Genomic DNA, 18,591 nt, shown 5'->3' with positions numbered 1-18,591 from the left:
GACGCTTTTGAAGAGAGCGACTGTGGCGGTTCCTGGCGGGGAAAATGGTCGGGGGAGACAGCGCCGAGGGAGGCGCAGGCTGCTGCTCTCCGGCCGTCGGGGCGGACGCGGCGACTTCACGGCTGAACCGCGACAAGAGGCTGGTGTGCGTGGAGTACCCAGGCGTTGTGCAGGACGTGGACAAGACGCTGCTGACGCTGGGCGGAGAGGAAGGGGTCTCTAGGGTAAGGATGGGGAGTGGGCGTCCTTTGAAGAATGGCTCTTCCTTCTCCCTGCTCACGTGTCTGAGAGGCAAAGCTGCCGTGAGGCGCGGGGCGGGGTCTCAAGCCAGCCTGCATTCGGATGCCCCGGCACCCGTGCCTGGTTACATCGGACACTTTGCACGTTCCCTGTGGAACTCTTCTCTCACAGGGAGTTTTCGTGACAGAGAGTTTCTATCTCTCTATCTCTCTCTTTCTTGCTCAGAGCCTCCAGAGGCAGGGCTGGAAAGTTGGACCCCATGGGAGTTGAGGAGTGCTTTTACTGTTAGCACGCACACCATTTCCATTTAGCTCATCATCATCATCAGTTTTTCATCGCCACATCTATATCCCACCTTCCCCCAGGGAGTTCAAGGGAGTACATGATTCTCCCTCTTCCTGTTATTTCCTCACAACAACTCAGTGAGGGAGGTTTCCCCCTAGGGCAGGATTTGAACCCTTGTCTTCCAAGGACTTAATGGCAGTTTAAAGAAGTGGCAGGTTGGGGATCTTGCTTGTGTATGGCTAATCATAAATGAATATTTTCCAGAAATCTCCCTTGTCTATGTTGAAATATTTCCTCTACAGAAGCTCATTCAGCTTGGAAGAGGCTTCTGGCTACCTGTGGCAAGAGGGAGCCTCATACTTAACATCCCCTTCACACCTTCTTTATCTCTCATTTTGAAAAGAAAAGGGTGATCTGAATTGCTGTTCTGCGTGGTGGGGGTGATTGTGGAAAGGTGGGGGTGAGCCATACAGGGTTGCCATACATCTGGATTTTCCCGACCATATACAGAATATAGCAGTCGGCAGCAGTGTCCAACTGGGAAACTCCAGACGTACGTTAGCCCATACCATCCAGCCCAGCAACTTTGGCAAAAAAATTAAATCACATCTCAACAACTTTTCCAAATACAGTGGTACCTCTGGATGCGAACGGGATCCGTTCCAGAGCCCCGTTCGCATCCTAAAGTGAATGCAACCTGCGTCTGCGCGGGTCACAATTTGCCGCTTCCACACACGCGTGTGATGTCATTTTGAGTGTCTGCACATGCGTGAGTGGCGAAACCCGGAAGTAACGCACTCCATGACTTCCGGGTTGCCACGGAGTGTAACCTAAAAAGGCTCAACCTGAAGCAACCCGAGGTATGACTGTACAATGGTACCTCCGGTTGCAAACGGGATCTGTTCTGGAGGCCCATTTGCAAGATGAAAAGAGCACAACCCGCAGCGGTGCATCTGTGCACGCGCAGGTTGCGATTCGCCACTTCTGCGCATGCGCGTAACGTCATTTTGCGTGTCTGCTTATGCGCGAGTGACAAAACCCAGAAGTAACCCTTTCCGGTACTTCCAGGTCGCCGTGGGACATAACCTGAAAGAATGTAACATGAAGCGGACATAACCAGGGGTACCACTGTAAAGTTCAATTACTTTTCTGTCTGGATTTTCACTGTTTGAAATATGACAACCCTACATTGTAGGGGTTGGATTATATCCAACTCAGGGTGAGAAATTGCTGGCCCCTGGGGGTCAGCTTGTTGTGCATTTGGTTCACAGCTTCACTTCAGCCCATCCCACCCTCTCCTGTCTGAGAGCCCCCATCCTGCTGCATTACCATTCTGGGTTGGGAGGAAGCAAAACCTATTTTCCCGTCACTCATGTGCTGGCAGAATGACCTAGCCTTTATTTACGTTATTGGTTGTGTGCATACTTTTCAGATCTACACAGACCCCAGCCGAAGACTCGAGCTCTACTTCCGCCCCAAGGACCCCTACTGCCACCCTGTGTGTGCCAACCGCTTCCCGACATCTTCCATGTTGCTGAAAGTTAAAAAGAAAACGAGGAGGAAACGGTCAGAAGCAGGAGATTTTGAGGAAGATGTCAGTTTTGAAGTAGAAGTTCTTGGCATTGTTACCACAGTTTATAAGTTTCAAGGTAATGATTCCTTTCTCTAAGGCAGGGATGAGGAACCTGTGTGGTCCTCCAGATGCATGGCGAGAGGACCAGGGATGATGAACGTTGTTCCTCAACAACATTTGGAGGACCTCACCCCCTTTGCAGTAAGGAAAGATTTGCCTCCATCGTAAGACTCTGTAAATTTCAGCTTCGCCCTACTTCCTTGCCTCAGGGATTCTCACTGGGTGTGCTGTCTGGTGGCACCAAGGAGACCCCATGAATACGGTGGGGCTGCCTGAATTAACCAGGGATTTCTTCAGTAAACACACCATTGTGATCAGAACAACAGCCTCTTGGGATCTCACAAAAGTAGAATCCACAGTTATAAATTACACAGGCTTATATAGAGGCATTATCTCTACTTAGCTATACACAGATGTAGAAATTAGGCTACACTCTCAGAGGAAAAGCATGCCTGCATTATCCTCTGAGTCCCTGATTCAGCGATAAGAACAGGATGTCTCCTCTCTATCAAGCTGGCTCAGTGCTGAGTTTTTTTCCTGCACATTCTTGGCACATTCTTAATACAACAATATACTTCCACACACTATTTCACAGTTTTTACATCTCTTCACATGTAGGCTCTCTATCAAAGCATATGCTATAATTTTCACTACACCAGGCACCATGTTATTTCTGATTGCATGTGCAAAACATTTTGAATGTGATTGCATTGTGCAAATCTCCGCAAGTTGCCACTTTGAGAGCTTCTTGGGTTGCTACAAAGCAGAATCCCCAGTATCTCCAGGTAGGACTGAAAGCGAGTTCTTCCTGAAAAACCAGAAAGTGGTTTCCAGTCAACGTAGACAATACTGAGGTAGATGGACCAGTGGTCAGACTCAGTATAAGGCAGTATGTTCCAAAGAATGTTAGTATTCAAGCATTTTAAAGAAATTAATAGATGTTGATTTGGTACTGAATGAGATGCCTGTTTCTTTTGTGCAAGTTTCACTAAGTAGTTAAGTGAGGAAACAATCTGTTGTGGTGATCTGAACACTTTTGCCTCCTTCTCTCCAGGGATGTCTGATTTCCAGTATTTGGCAGTGCACTCTGGACCAGATGGCAAGCAGACCTCCATGTATGACAAAGTCCTGATGCTCAAGCCAGAGAAAGAGGAGTTCTTCCTGAGTGACCTTCCGCTTTATATCCCTCCACCCATTTTCTCACGCTTGGACACTCCTGTGGACTATTACTATCGACCAGAAACGCAACATAGGTCAGTGTCTTCTTTTGTAAGGGTAAAGGGACCCCGTTAAGTCCAGTCACGGACGACTCTGGGGTTGCGGTGCTTATCTCGTTTTACTGGCCGAGGGAGCCGGCATTTGTCTCCGCAGACAGTTTTTCCAGGTCATGTGGCCAGCATGACTAAGCTGCTTCTGGCGAACCAGAGCAGCGCACGGAAACACCGTTTACCTTCCCGCTGGAACAGTACCTATTTATCTACTTGCACTTTGACGTGCTTTCAAACTGCTAGGTGGGCAGGAACTGGAACCGAACAACGGGAGCTCACCCCCTTGCAGGGATTCGAACCTTCTTTTGTAGGTGATGGCAAATCCACCTGATGGCAAATCCATCCTGTGGCAGGATTAATATATGTACCAGCTACTATGTTGGCTGAATATAGTTGCAGTTTAGGGTTGGACTTGGACGGTAGGGGGAAAAACCTCTGGTCCTCAGGCCAAACATAGCCTTCTTGGTACCCATATCCAGCCAACTAGCTTATTGAGCTCTGTCCTCTCCACAACCCTGCCTCTCAGCTGTGTGCAACAACATCTGGAGGGCAACCCTTGATCTAAGAAGTGGTATTCCCCTCTTAAGGGAACTCCTTGGGGGGGGGGCAACAAACAGCTTTTTTCGTGTTCAATGGTACAATATAACCATATTGGAACCAAATAAAAATAAATAGTGTCTTATGCAGTGTAGGTCCAGAGTATAAAAAGGAAGCTCTAGGAGAGATTGGCAAAGGGATACACACACTGTTTCCATTGTTCCCTGTACAAATTAAAGAAGATATAGAATAATAGTGGATATTTCCACATAAAAGTCATATTCAGCTGGCCCACGTTCTCCAAACGTTGCCTATTCCTGTTTATTATAAAGGTTCACCAGATGGCTGCAAAGTCTTCAGGCTCCACTTCATCTTTCCAGACTCTCAGATGGTGTTTTAGTTTTTCAGAGGCAGCAAAATTAAGAACTTCTTAAAACTATCTGTCCAGAGTGATATTGGTTACATTCTTCCACTCTTGTTCAGCTGCCAAGCATGCTGCAACCAGCAGGCCCTGCCCTCTTTTAGATTTGGCCCTGCCCACCACTGCCTAGCATGTAGTCCCTAGAGTGCTACTCACATAGACCAAAAGAGTGCCCCACATCTGTTGTACCTGGGAGCAACCTTCGATACACCCAGAAGTCTCTAGTTGACTGTAGTGGCTATTGGTTCTGACAGCTGCAACAGGCACCTGTAGAGAGCCCCTATCCACCCTTCTCGGTACCTCTCCTGGCTTGGTTACCTGCCCAATGCAGCACCTGACTTCTTCTGGCAGCAGGGAGGAACAACAAAGTCAGAGTGACTTCTGTGTTCCTCTCTGCTTCTAGGTTAAATCAACATGTGCTTGTTGCAGCTGTCAGAACTGATAGTTGCTACAGACATGCAGAGGCTTTTGGATATGTGGCCTTGAGGTATGAACCCAGCTCTCATTTCACTTGGGTTTGCATGCACAAAGGAGTTGAAACAAGGTATTGGAGAGTGAAATACATACTTCTCTTAGATGTCCATGTGTTCCTTAGATATTCATCAGTGCAGCTGAGATCCGAGGGTTGGGACAGCCACATTGTTGACATTTGACAAGAGGTGGCTGTGCTTTCCAATTCATTAGAGGTAACATTTGGAACTCTTCTCATGCTAACACCTTTGATTTTTCTCACTGTTATTCTTCATAGCTCACTTTGCTATAAAGTATCTGAAAGCAATTTAACAATGAAAGCATCAATAATCAAAACAATTTCTAATATAAAAGCAGTTAAAAACAATTTTGTATAAAAACAGTTAAAGCGATGATTGCTGTCAGGGGTTCAGGAGCAGAGGCAAGGGCAAGGGAGGAAACAGAGAGCGAGGGGGAGGAGGCAGAAGAAAAGATGAGTGATGACGACGACCCGAGATCTCCGAGTCTTTCCAGTGAATCAGAAGATTCACAGAAAGGAGCACCAGTGGTCAGGGCAAGGGGGGAGCCTAGGGGGACACCCCAGGAAGATAGGGCCAGAGGGGACTCCGAGGAGAGCAGTTGGAAATCGGGACCAGCGTCACAGCCAGAGAGCAGGGAAGAGGAAGAGCGCCAGAGATCAAGCGCTGGCAGCTCGCAACAGGGGGGAGGGCACGAGTCAGGAGTGGCCACACCTCCATCGGGGAGCGAAGAAACGGTCAGACGGAAAGTGGAAGGTTGGGCGCGCGCGCCAAGTTCAAATGCACAGGAAAGTGACGCAGTAGGCAGCCAGGAAAGGGAGCCAGGTCCTAAAGCCCGGCGCAAGGAGACAGGGAGTTCCGGGGGGTCGGCGTCAGAAGAATCCCGGAAGGAAGAGACCCCGGGGGGCAGAGGGACCCAGAGGAGAGCAGTCAGGCGGAAAAGGTGGAGCAGGGCTAGGATATTAAGTTGGTGCACAAGGGGCGGAGACTCAGACGGAGCTTCGCCGATCTAGCCATTAGACGTAGAGTTGCACGCAGCAGCTTGGGAATGGAAACTGTATCTCAATAAAGACTTTTACTTAATGACCGCTGGCTAGCGTGATCCTCTGTGAGCTAGGATCTTCAAGCAGCTCTGACAATTGCTTTTTGTGATTTTTATTGCAATAAATAATACCTACAACATACATTAAAATGTTACCTTGGTTTCCCCTTTCACAATAAGGAGAACATATGGTTGGACACTGTCATTACATTTCCCATTCCAGTGTTAAATAAAAAGTGCCTTTAGCTGTAAAAGCCAGTTATTATCTGGCTGTCATCCTTCCCTGGCTGTTATATAACTTGCCAGTTTCAGCTATCTGTCAGGTAATTTCCAAACAGCCTTGAAAAATAGGAGCAGTAGTCTTCCCACCCAGCCTGCTCTCAGATGAACCATGACTGCATGTAGAAGATTTCAGATAAATTCAAGATTGCAAAGCTCAACTTTTCCCTCTTTAAATAAGGTTAATTCACGATAACAAGATTCCCATTATTAGGTCCCTCCAGACTCCCCACAAACTGACAAAAAAAAAGGAGAATCTATTTAGCCTCATATCCACTATACATTTAAATAGTTTCTGGTTTAACAGTCAGTCCTCCTTCTTAGGGAACTGTGAGGATTGCTCCTCCAGTATCTGTTTTGAACCCATTTCAAGTGCTGTATTATGGGAAGGGATATAAATAGGTGGGACTAGGTGGCTCGTGATCTGATCCAGCAAGGTACTTATTTGCCTTAGCTAGCTGAATGAATGAATTATGGTAATAAGCCAATAAAATTTAGGGCAGGCAGAATAAGGCTGCAATCCTATATACACTTCCTGGGCGTAAGCCCCACGAACACAGTGGGTGATAAAAGTAGATCCACTGAAATTAATGGACATCTGTAAATAACTTTCAAAGTGAGTTCCCTTCTAAAGAGGGGATTGGTCCACAGCCTCGACCATTGGGTTGAGTTTATTTCATACTCTATGTCATGCTCCCATTGGTCTTTGATTTTGGTGAGGGACCTGTAGTGTCTTGGAATAGTATTTTATATGTTGCCGATACTGTCCCTTTGCTGTGCCCCTCTGTTGACAATTGCCTAGTGGTTGCTGACTTGATTTCTGGGTTGTTTAAGAATGCATGTAGTTGATGATAGGTCAGTCAGGATATTTGGTTGTCCATTAGTTTGTTCTGTATTTCTTGTGACCGTGTGGGGTTGCCAAGTCTTTTAGGCGGTATAGCCTTTTAGGCTTGCCATACCTTTACTTGAAAGCTTTGTGATGCATAGTGGAACGGTGGGTGGTAGGCTAGGGGGATTAACAGGGATAGGCTGGGAACAATGCTGAAGACTTGGAGTAGATTTGTTTAAGGGTTTATAGGAAGTTGGGGCCAAATTTCAAATCTCTCGTTCCCTCTTATTCAATCTTCATTTCTGGTGCTTTTTGGCATGGCTCTGCACCTTTGGGCCCAGGTTACATTGGGCAGTGTGGAAGAATCTTTTCATAATTTGTGTTGAAGAAATATAGCTCTAACTTTTCAGTAATACAAGGGAAGAAAAATAGCAAGTTTTAGTGGGTCTACTGGGTAGAGTTATTAAAAAAGGAAGAGTCAAACTGTCTAGGCAACCTGAACAAATTACAGTATAAAAGACCAACAGATTCTCTCCAGTTCTTTAATGACAAAATCCAACATTAAATGGAGTCTTATTAAACTGGCCTGCTGCCTTACTAAAGAAGTTGAAATTCAAGAGGCCCCCATCCATGTTAGCATTCCACCATGGAACACCGAAGGCAAGCGTTCTGCTGAACAGAACTTGTGATTTTATTTTTCAAACTGAGGAGGTCATAAGTTCCAGATCTGGGAAGGGCTGAGTTCTGAGTCTCATCAACACATGGCAGCTCCATGCTCACCATCCTGAGTTCCACAACTGAAGACGCCAGTGTGATATAGAGCTTAGAGTGCTGGACTAGGGTTTTGGAGACCAGGGTGCAAGTACCTGCTCAGCCATAAAACTCACTGTGTGACCTTGGGTCAGTCACTCACTCTCAGTCTAACTTACCTCGCAGGGTTGCTGTGAGGATAAAATGGAGATGTGGTAGAAGTGTGTACACCACCTTAAGCTCCTTGGAGAGAAGGTGGAATATAAATATAATAATAAAACAAATAAATATAAATGCAGGCAATCAACCCACCACTTAGCAAAATTCATGTCTTTTTAATGAACAGATTCATGGTTGTCTCTTTAGAAATTCTCTGTTTAGATAGCAGTTTAAAAGGGGGCATCAGAAAAGAAAAATAGAAAGAAAATTACCTTTTTTCATTTTTTTTAAATTTTCAATTTGAGTTGTCATAAACAAAAAAGCAAGCATTATCAAAAATTCACACAACTGAGTTGAATGGGATTCATTTATGTAATTTCTGTTTCCCTCCCCTGCAGGGAAGGATATCAGAACCCCACGTTGTCCAGCGAAAACCTGATAGGTCTCAGCCGGGCCCGCCGGCCCCACAACGCCATCTTTATCAACTTTGAGGATGAGGAGATCCCCATGAAGCCTTTGGATGCTGCAGAGCAGACCTGGAGGAGAGTTTGCAGCAATGCAGTGGATCACAAAGCAGAAGAGGAACTGAGGAAGGTAGACACACCTTTTGGGGTCTGTTCACACACTGAAAGACATGTTTGGAAACTTGGGACATCTGAGCCAGGGTTGCCTGGAACTCCCTGCTGAGAGTACCTTTCTTGGTTGAGAGGGAAATCTTTTACCCCCACTTTCAATAATTTTATTTGTACAGCATGTACAGAACATTTATAAAAAGGGCATCAGAACAAAAGGTATATTCTGTAGAAAAGCCATATGAAACCCTAACAACACCAAATCATCAAAACACGAGACTACAAGGATACCAACAACTAATTCTAGTGAGGCAGCATGAAAAGAAAAAGTTTGAAGGGCCCCAAGGGGGAGACAAAGGGCCAGATCAGTCCAGCAATTCTTTCAAATAAAGTCATACTTGGCTGGAACGAGGCAATCCATTGTATGAGTCAAGAAAGGCCCCCATATTGGGACATGGCTCTTCCTGAATGCCTGGCATATTGGCATCAAGTGCAAAGGACTTGCCAAAGCAGACAAATTTGAAAGTGTTTGCGGTCCTTTCTTGACCTATGTTAATAAGGACTGTCTTGCTACAAGCTCTGCAGGCTCAGATTGCTTTGTAGAAAGTGTATTCACAATTTTCACACGCATGATGTCTTTATGGTGAAACAAGGCAAAGCTGAAAATGTTAGTAACAATTTACTTTACTGTACAGTGGTGCCTCGCAAGACGAAATTAATTCGTTCCGCAAGTTTTTTCTTCTTGCGAGTTTTTCGTCTTGCGAAGCACGGTTTCCCATAGGAATGCATTGAAAATCAATTAATGCGTTCCTATGGAGACCGCCTTCAGACCAGGTCCAGGGACAGTCTGTCCCCAGACCTCTTCTGAAGGCTGGCGGGGGAAGAAGGACTTTTCTCCCCACCGCCAGCCTTCAGAACAGCCTTCTGAAGGCTGGCGGTGGGAAGAAAAGCCCTTGTCCCGCCGCCAGCCTTCAGAAGAGTTCCCGGAGGGCTGCCTAGGCTGCGGATAGCAGCCTGCTGCCCGGTGCGAGGCAGACATCTGCAGCTTGGGGTGCCCTGCAGGACTTCCCCGCAGGGCTCTCCAAGCTGCGGATAGCAGCCTGCTGCCCCTCGCGTGGGGCAGACATTCGCAGCTTGGGGAGCCCTGCAGGAGTTCCCCGCAGGGCTCTCCAAGCGGCGGATAGCAGCCTGCTGCCCCGCACGAGGGGCGCTCTTAAGCAGAGCGCCCCTCACGTGGGGCAGACATTCGCAGCTTGGGGAGCCCTGCAGGACTTCCCTGCAGGGCTCTGCAAGCTGCGGATAGGCGCAGCAGGCTGCTATCTGCAGCTTGGAGAGCCCTGCGGGGAAGTCCTGCAGGGCTCCCCAAGCTGCGAATGTCTGCCCCGCGCGAGGGGCGCTCTGCTAAAGAGCGCCCCTCGTGCGGGGCAGCAGGCTGCTATCCGCAGCTTGGAGAGCCCTGCAGGGAAGTCCTGCAGGGCTCCCCAAGCTGCAGGTGTCTGCCCCGCGCGAAGGGTGCTCTGCTAAAGAGCGCCCCTCGTGCGGGGCAGCAGGCTGCTATCCGCAGCTTGGAGAGCCCTGCGGGGAAGTCCTGCAGGGCTCCCCAAGCTGCAGGTGTCTGCCCCGCGCGAAGGGTGCTCTGCTAAAGAGCGCCCCTCGTGCGGGGCAGCAGGCTGCTATCCGCAGCTTGGAGAGCCCTGCGGGGAAGTCCTGCAGGGTTCCCCAAGCTGCGAATGTCTGCCCCGCGCGAGGGGTGCTCTGCTAAAGAGCGCCCCTCGTGCGGGGCAGCAGGCTGCTATCCGCAGCTTGGAGAGCCCTGCAGGGAAGTCCTGCAGGGCTCCCCAAGCTGCAGGTGTCTGCCCCGCGCGAAGGGCGCTCTGCTAAAGAGCGCCCCTCCTGCGGGGCAGCAGGCTGCTATCCGCAGCTTGGAGAGCCCTGCGGGGAAGTCCTGCAGGGCTCCCCAAGCTACGAATGTCTGCCCCGCGCGAGGGGCGCTCTGCTTAAGAGCGCCCCTTGCGCGGGGCAGCATGCTGCTATCCGCAGCCTAGGCAGCCCTCCGGGAACTCTTCTGAAGGCTGGCGGGGGAGAAGGGCTTTTCTTCCCACCGCCAGCCTTCAGAACAGCCTTCTGAATGTTGGCGGTGGGGAGGAAAACCTTCCTCCCACCGCAAATCTTCAAAACAGGTCCGGGAACAGAGGAGAAGCGCTGCGCGCCTTCCCCTCTGTTCCCGGACCTGTCCTGAAGGCTTGCGGTGGGAGGAGGGCTTTCCTCCCCACCGCCAACATTCAGAATGCTGTTCTGAATGTTGGTGGTGGGGAGGAAAAACCCTCCTCCCACCGCAAGCCCCGGGAACAGAGGAGAAGCGCTGCGCGCCTTCTCCTCTGTTCCCGGACCTCCCACCACAAGCCTTCAGGACAGGTCTGGGAACAGAGGAGAAGGTGCGCTGCGCTTCCCCGCTGTCCCAGGAGATTTCCCTATGGGCTTTCGTCTTGCGAAGCAAGCCCATAGGGAAATTCGTCTTGCGAAGCCTCTAAAAATCGGAAAACCCTTTCGTCTTGCGGGTTTTTCGTTTAGCGAGGCATTCGTCTTGCGGGGTACCACTGTATGTGGAAAACATTCTATTTTTATATAGAATGCCTGTGGAACCTAATTTGTTATTAATGGTTTTGTTGTTATTATTATTTAATGCACTGTTATTATCCAAATGGAACACTCACACACACACACCCCATCTGGTGCAGCCAGAAATTTTGGCAGCTTTAAGTTCATGAATTAACTTTTCCAAGGAAACAATGAACAGAGTCTTTTTATACTTCACATCCATCCAGCCTTGGGTTATAGTTAGACCCTTTCTTGTATGCTTTTCTGTTTTGTAGCTGTTTGAGGTCCGCCCGATCTGGTCTCGTAATGCTGTGAAAGCCAATATAAGCATCCACCCTGACAAGCTCAAGTTCCTTCTGCCTTACTTAGCTTACTACATGGTGAGTGCATTATGTTTTGTGTGTGTTGCTTTCTTAAAAAGAGTTCCCAACAGCTCATATAGTGACAATGGATTGAAATGTTCACTATTCAGTAAATGCAGTAGATATCAAATGTAGTTGCCAGAAAGCATGCAGCTGGGAAGAATTTTTTGGGGCGGGGAGGGGCACTCAGTAATATATTCCAGAATGTAAACAAATTGTTGGCCTTCTTAGGCAACTTATATCAGAGGCAGGGAACCCTTTTCAGCCCAGGGGTCACTTTAGCTCATAGGCAGCTCTTTAGGAGCCTGAGGCAAAGAGGTGTGGCCGGTGGCAAAAGTCAGTAGAAGTTGCTGGGAACTGTAGGACAGAAGAATACTCTTGTGCTCTGGTCCTGCTTGTGGTTTTCAGACAGGCATCTCGTCGGCCATTGCGAGAACAGAATGTTGGACTAGATGGGCCATTTGCCTGATCCAGCAGGGCACCTTTTATGTTCTCATGTTCAATGGGTGTTACTCTTGCCCTTGTACAATAGGCTGCATTCCAACCATACAAAAGCCCCTGGTTTCTACACATACAGACATACCTTTCTCCTTTCAGATATATAAGAACCATTGCCGCAGTTCAAGGATACAGTCCAACCTAGCAAAAGCACTTGAGGGATGTGTGGCATAAGGGGAGGCATGACCTGGGAAGTGTCCTGTGGGCTGGGTAGAGAGGACTGATGGTCTGCATTCGGGGCTTGAGCTTGAGGTTCCCCACCTGTGATGCGGTTCATTCATCCAAGTTTCCAAAGCACATGTTAAATTGTCTCCATCTTGGCAGTGCTCCATTCCTGAAAGCTGCAATTTTTTTACTGGGGTTTTGTCATTTCCCCCCTATTTTGTTATTGTCAAGAAAGCTCTCATTCAATCATTCAAAGCATTTATATCCTTCTCTTTACTTAATGGTCTCAGAGCAGATAACAAGTAAACAGAGCACAAACAGCGCAATACAAACAGCATGCAGTTTAAAAGAAATAGGAATCAAGAGGTTTGTTTTTTTTAATTTGTATAATTTATCTATCCCGCCCACCCTCCCAAAGGAGCCCAGGACAGTAGTTTCTTTATTCAGCACTCATGAAATTGCCCACAGACCCCCTCTGCTGTGGTGCGAGAGTTGGTGTTCTGGGAAATTTTGAAATAACTTTGAAATAAAGTTTTGAAATGAGACATTTTTCTCCACTCTCTAGAAGTAAAATCTAGATGGTGGCAATGACAGGGGCCAGCCATAAATGGCCTTTCTGTGCACAATTTCCTTTCCTTCCCATTTTCCTAAACCTGAAAATCTAAAGCTTTGCTGCTTTTTAAGGTCTTGACAGCAGCAAAATCATGGTACATTTTTTTGCAGCTGTTGTTAAAATGATTGTGGTGTTGCAATGTTTTTTAATCTGAGAGTGCTTTTTAATAAAAAGGTTATTTCAATCCTATGTTCGGATGCAAGGATTCAAAAAAAAAAAAAAAAAGCATCAAAACTAGAGCCTCACATTCTTGTAATTCTGTTTGCCCCTGTAGCTAACTGGACCCTGGAGGAGCCTGTGGGTCCGCTTTGGTTATGATCCCAGGGAACACCCAGAAGCAAAGTTCTACCAGGTCCTGGATTTCAGAATTCGCTGTGGAATGAAATACGGTAAAAATGGAAGCAGGCCATCAGAGTACTGTTATACTCTTTGCTATCAGTGCCTTTTGGGTGGGGGGCAGAGGAAAGGTCTAGGCTACAAAAGGACCAAGCTGCCAAATATATATACCTTTTTAAAATTCCTGGTATAATTTGTTTCTCTTTGAGAGGTGCTCTTCTCCATCATCTCTTCTGCCTCCACAGACCTGTTTTATTTTCCCCTAGGGTACGCTCCTAATGACATGCCGGTGAAAGCTAAACGCAGCACCTACAACTACAGCCTGCCCATCACCGTGAAAAAACCAGGTATGTGGTACAGGCAAGAGGGTGGGTAGATATTTCTTTATCTTGTTTAGTGAATTAAACAATTGTGATTTCTTCCATCAATTTGCAGGGGTGTCTTTTCTGGCTCTCTCTGATCCTGGTACAATTTTTGAATGAGATGAACCTCCCTGTTGCGGCTCCTGAGCAGACGCCTGCTGAAAACAGGGCTTGCTGTCAGCACTGATTGCAAGTCCTGCTTTCAGCAGGGATCTTTTCAGATGCAGCTTGAAATTAAAGCTGGGGTTGCAAACGAAGGAAGGAATTTCACTCTCAGTTCTTCCTTTGAAGTTGAATCACCTGACATCATATGACACCAGGTGATTGACAGGTAGGTGGCTTCATCTGCCTGTCAAAAGTGGCCTCTGGTGGGTGGGCCAGTTCATCAGCCTTTGTGAGATACTTGCCTCTCAAATGCTGACATCTGTGCTGTGTGGTAGACCACATGCTCTGCATGCAGGAGACCCTACTATCAATCCCCACTCTGCCCAGGTTGGGCTGGAAAACTGCCCTGTCTGAAATCCTGGGGAGCTGCTGCCAGTCTGCAGACAGTACTGAGGCAGATGGATCTGTGGTCTGTCTTGATAGAAGGCAGCTTCATATATTCCTTTGCCAGTTGCACACAGAACCAGTAGTTACCAGGTGCTGCAGAGCATTTATTATTTATTATTATAAAACCAAACTGCGGGAGGCAGTGGAAGACAGGAGTGCCTGGCGTGCTCTGGTCCAGGGGGTCACGAAGAGTCGGACACGACTAAACAACATCATAAAACAAGATCAACAGGTTGTCATGTTGTAGTTTGTTCTTCCATCCTTGGTGTCAGTCAAGAAAAAGTAGATAGAGAGAAGTTAAATTTCCCCCTCTCATAATACTAAAACTCGGGTACCATCCAATGAAGCTGAATGTTGACAGGTTCTGGGCAGACAAAAGAAAGCAATTTTTCACACAGTACATAGTTTGAGTATGTAATTCTCTCCAGCAAGATGTAGTGGTGGCCAACAACTTGGATGACTTTAAAAGAGAATTTGACAAGTTCATGGAGGAATAAAGCTAATCAATGGCTGCTAGTCATTATGGCTATGTTCTTTCTCCACTGTCAGAGGCAATATGCCTCTGAATGCCAGTTGCTAGGAATCACAGGTAGAGAAAGTTGCTGTTGCAGTCATGTCCTGCTTTGGGGCTTCCTAGAAGAGGCTTTTGGTCAGCCACTGTGAGAACAGGATGCTGGACTAGATGAGTCTTTGGCCTGATCCAGCAGCCAGGCTCTTAAGTTGCTGTGCAACATGTGATTTGGGGACTCTCTTCCTGCCCTTTGCAGCGAGCCATGTAGTTGGCATCCAGGACCTTAAGCAAGGACTGAGCACCTCTGGGATGTCCAGTCCACGGAAATCTGCTTTCAGCAAGTATAAACTTAAAGTAGGTATTTGACTTCCTCCTTGTTTTTCCTCCTGACTTCACCTTTTTTCTCCTCTTGTGGCGTACTAGGAAGATCTGTCTCCTGACACTTTGTCTCCTCTGGGGAAATTTGGTCACGTCACGTGAAAGAAATGGGTAGCATCTTAAAGGCAAAATGCCCAATAGTATAAATTCATCCTCCTGTCTTTAGCCACTGTGGAGGTGGGAATCCTTGGGGTTGATGCAAGAGAGACTCAGTTGCCCTGTTCAAGTCCAGAGGGCTGCTCTGGGAAATGGAGATGTGGCGGTTTGGGGAGGAAGAGATTGAATATAACAACCATGAGGACTCTTTGTGGGTTCTTTGTTGGACAAGAGGAGGAAGTTGGGGTGACAGTCTGACTTTGGAGGAGCTAAGGGTTTTCTCCAACAGTCAAGTCAGCAACAGAGGGTCCCGTTGTGGAAACATTTTTACTTTCAGTTCCATTGTCTTTTGGTGTCTTCAATCCCTCTGCTTCTTCCTCTCTCAGGATTCGATTTACATCTTCCGAGAAGGTTCCCTGCCTCCCTATCGACAGATGTTCTATCAGCTTTGTGACCTGAATGTGGAATGGTACTTGTGCTTGATCAAAAGGGGCTCTAAAGTAACTTGGGGGGGGGCAATTTATGTCTGTGTTCATGCATGTCTTTTGTATGTCTGTCTGAACCTCAAAGGTATGCTCCCCGCTGTGGTGGCCCTTCAAGCAAAACCTGCTCTGAATTTTTCCATGGGTACCCTTGCAGTAATACAAAAATTCAGCTGACTGTAGGGAGAGGAGAAGGCTTGCACTCCTTAAACATTGAACCTTCAGGAGAGAGTACCTCTGTTTCCCCTTCTTAGGCAGTTCCCAGCATTCAGCACCCACAATTACCAGGGAGCACCCACAATTACCAGGGAGCAGGGTTTTAAAAATCTACATTTAATGGGTTTGTTGGTTCTTCCACTGATGATTTGACACATCCAGACTCTGAGTCTTTTTGTCCTCAGTTTATTTTTTGAGACCAGGGTCAACCTTCACAAGGGAATCAGACCTAATTTGTTCAGTCCTTTGGGGGAAGAGAGATTCTGAGACTAGTCTCTGTTCAGCTTGCAGAAGATCATTCGCCGGAATGATGGCATGGAGATGGTGTGTACAGAGAGGGACGGCTGGTGTCTTCCCAAGACCAGTGATGACTTGCGGGATACCATGTCTCTGATGATAAAGCAGATCATCCGCTCCAAAAGGCCTGGTAATATACTATTAATCAAGGGAGGTCGGAATCTGGCAATGAATCCAGGTTTTTACAAATGTTAACCTGAGCTGGGACAGCTTGTGTGGCTCTTCTAAGATACCTCCTGCCGCTTGCAGCTTGAATTACTTGTATTGGATTTTTTATTTTTTTTTAAAGTATGATTAGGGATGTCTTTTCAATATATTGAAAACATATAGTCCTCCACCCAGTTCATTTTATTAATGTAGCTTAGGCTTATAAAAATCAATCCATTTGATTGACTGAAATTCATTGCTAGGTGACCTTGGGCTGGTTACCAAAGCTCATGTCTCCACTGTCAGCATGATGCCTCTGAGTGCCAGTTGCTGGGAATCACAGGTGCAGAGAGTGCCATTGTGCCTAGGTGCTGCTTGTGGGCTTCCTAAAAGAGGCACTTGGTTGGCCATTGTGACAAAGAGAGTCCTGGACTAGATCAGCCTTTAGTTCTCTCAGCTTAATCCCTGTCACACATTGTTTGTCTTAGGATAATAGACACCTTGAGCTCCTCGGAGGACAAGCAGAATATAAATTTGAATAATAACAATACATAATCAATTAAGATTTACTAAATCAACTAACAACCCTAGATACGCATATTTGTTGGAAGGAGAAATAACTGCTTTTGGAATTACAATGGAAATAAGTTTCTTCCTGCCACTGCTGGCTCTCTGTTTCCTTCAGATGGGACCCCTGAGGGAGTAATTCTGACTGACCTTTGGCTACCCCGCCCCACCCCTTTTGCCCCAGTGGAATTCCTCAGCCATCCCTGACATTATCTTCATCCCTTTCCCCATCTTTTGCTCCAGCTCTGTTCACAAGCACTTCGAATACAGAAGAGGGGAAAGAGCAGCTGGCGTTTGAGTCCGGAGAGGAAGAGGAAGAGGAGGAAGAAGAGGAGGAGTTCAAAGAACCATCTGATGGAAGTGAGAATGAGATGGAGACAGAGATTCTGGACTATGTGTGATGCACCAGAACTGGCACCGTGGACCTATTCCTGGCGAGGACCTTTGCTTCTCTTGTCCCTACAGGCAAGACAGGAAGCCAGGCCTAATGAGACAAGAACCCATCCATGTCTCTTCTACTCATCTTTGGTTTCTCTTCTTTACAGACACCTATGTGTGCCCTTTTGATACTGATTTGGGGGTGAAGATTATGATGAGTAAGGCTGTTTATCCTTGAGCTCTGCAGACATGGCAAGTGTGCAAGTAATGGGGCTGGAGATACCTTATCCTGAGAGGTTTTGCTAAATATTCCTCTAATGAAAGCTTAGCTAACTGGTTAACACACAAGCCTGGTAGACCTTCATCTTGGCATTGGTTAGCATCTCATTCTCCCATATCCTTTAGAAGAGGCAAGCCATTGCCGTAGCCACCTTACTAATACACCTGTCCAGCTCTACCACCTCAAACGTGTGGTCACCAGGGCTGGTGCATGGAGTGCTGGTGATGTCCTGACCTAAGATTTTAGTCTTTTGTCAGGCTGATGATGAAGCCAAACTCTATACAGTCTTGGGCAAAATGTTTGATGAGTTTCTGTGGAGTTTCCTTGGAGTGTGCTGTCAAGGCTGTGTCATCTATGAACAATATATATTGGATAAGAACTTGCCACACTTCTGCCTTGGCATGGAGATGTGCCAGTTGAACGGACTCCCACCACTCCTTGAATGGACGCACAGCACACACTGTCTTCAGTCAAACTGAAGGCATATGAGAACAACAGGTTGAAGATGACGCCAAAGAGACTCCTTAGGATAGTAATAAAGCTGGATATCAAATCCAAACTCTTCTTCTTCCCTTGTGGACTTTAGGTGGGCATCCTACCTTTTTGGTTGATGAGGTCAAAGGCCTGAAGGCCAAATACCTGACCAGGAGCCCTTGTGAATGTGCATAGATTAAGTTTGAGTAATAGTAATTTTTCCACTTATGTTGCCAATGAAAGAGTATAAAGCATTTGTATACTGATGAACGTGTGAGTGGGGTTCAAAGTGAAGATAATGATTTATGTTTGAATTTAAATTTAGATCAACCAAATTGAGCCAAATGCTGATCAAGGGAATTGTTCATTTTCTGGAATACTGGCATATGCTATGAAATTAAACCACATTGGGGTAAAGCCATCTTTTCTTATCTGTCCATGTGTCAACTGTAGTTTATTTGTAACTCTCTCAAGGAGGATTGTTTCCCAAACGCGTTTTGTACCAATGGTCTATCATCATGCCAGAAAGCTCTTTCCAGTGTCTGGTTATGTTGCATCTCACTGCCTGTAATAAATGGCTTGTTAATTCTATATTATTGTAAATTCAAATGATCATGTAATATATTTAATAAAACTAATTCTCATTTGACTTCCAATTGTTAATTGAATTCTAGAAGGGCTGGATTTTTGTACATTTCCACCACATGTGGACTATGGACAATGTACCAAGTGTGGGGCAGCCCCTCTAGCGAAGTGGTGAGGTGCCAGGATGGAGC

At 46.8% G+C, this 18,591-nt stretch overlaps 1 protein-coding gene across 1 annotated transcript; it reads left to right on the top strand.

Annotated features, from left to right (window-relative positions):
* The first annotated feature begins 9 nt into the window (after positions 1-9).
* Positions 10-18,464, top strand: GTF3C5 (general transcription factor IIIC subunit 5). The gene is made up of 11 exons (XM_081179231.1): positions 10-224; positions 1,958-2,174; positions 3,213-3,411; positions 8,330-8,525; positions 11,377-11,481; positions 13,014-13,128; positions 13,342-13,422; positions 14,757-14,854; positions 15,361-15,443; positions 15,957-16,099; positions 16,927-18,464. The coding sequence occupies exons 1-11, from the start codon at positions 45-47 to the stop codon at positions 17,082-17,084; spliced, it is 1,575 nt and encodes a 524-aa protein (XP_081035357.1). The 5' UTR covers positions 10-44; the 3' UTR covers positions 17,085-18,464.
* The last annotated feature ends 127 nt before the right edge of the window (positions 18,465-18,591 follow it).

The sequence above is a fragment of the Podarcis bocagei genome (assembly GCF_964188305.1).
Source record: "Podarcis bocagei genome assembly, chromosome: Z".
Lineage (NCBI taxonomy): Eukaryota > Metazoa > Chordata > Lepidosauria > Squamata > Lacertidae > Podarcis > Podarcis bocagei.
This window is presented reverse-complemented; position numbering and strand designations above follow the sequence as displayed.

Excerpts from the sequence above, each read along its gene's own strand:
- GTF3C5 (XM_081179231.1), top strand. The coding sequence starts at position 45 with ATGGTCGGGGGAGACAGCGCCGAGGGAGGCGCAGGCTGCTGCTCTCCG. Across the intron at positions 14,855-15,360 it reads TCAGCAAGTATAAACTTAAA|GATTCGATTTACATCTTCCG; the intron begins GTAGGTATTTGA and ends TTCCTCTCTCAG. Across the intron at positions 15,444-15,956 it reads TGTGACCTGAATGTGGAATG|CTTGCAGAAGATCATTCGCC; the intron begins GTACTTGTGCTT and ends GTCTCTGTTCAG.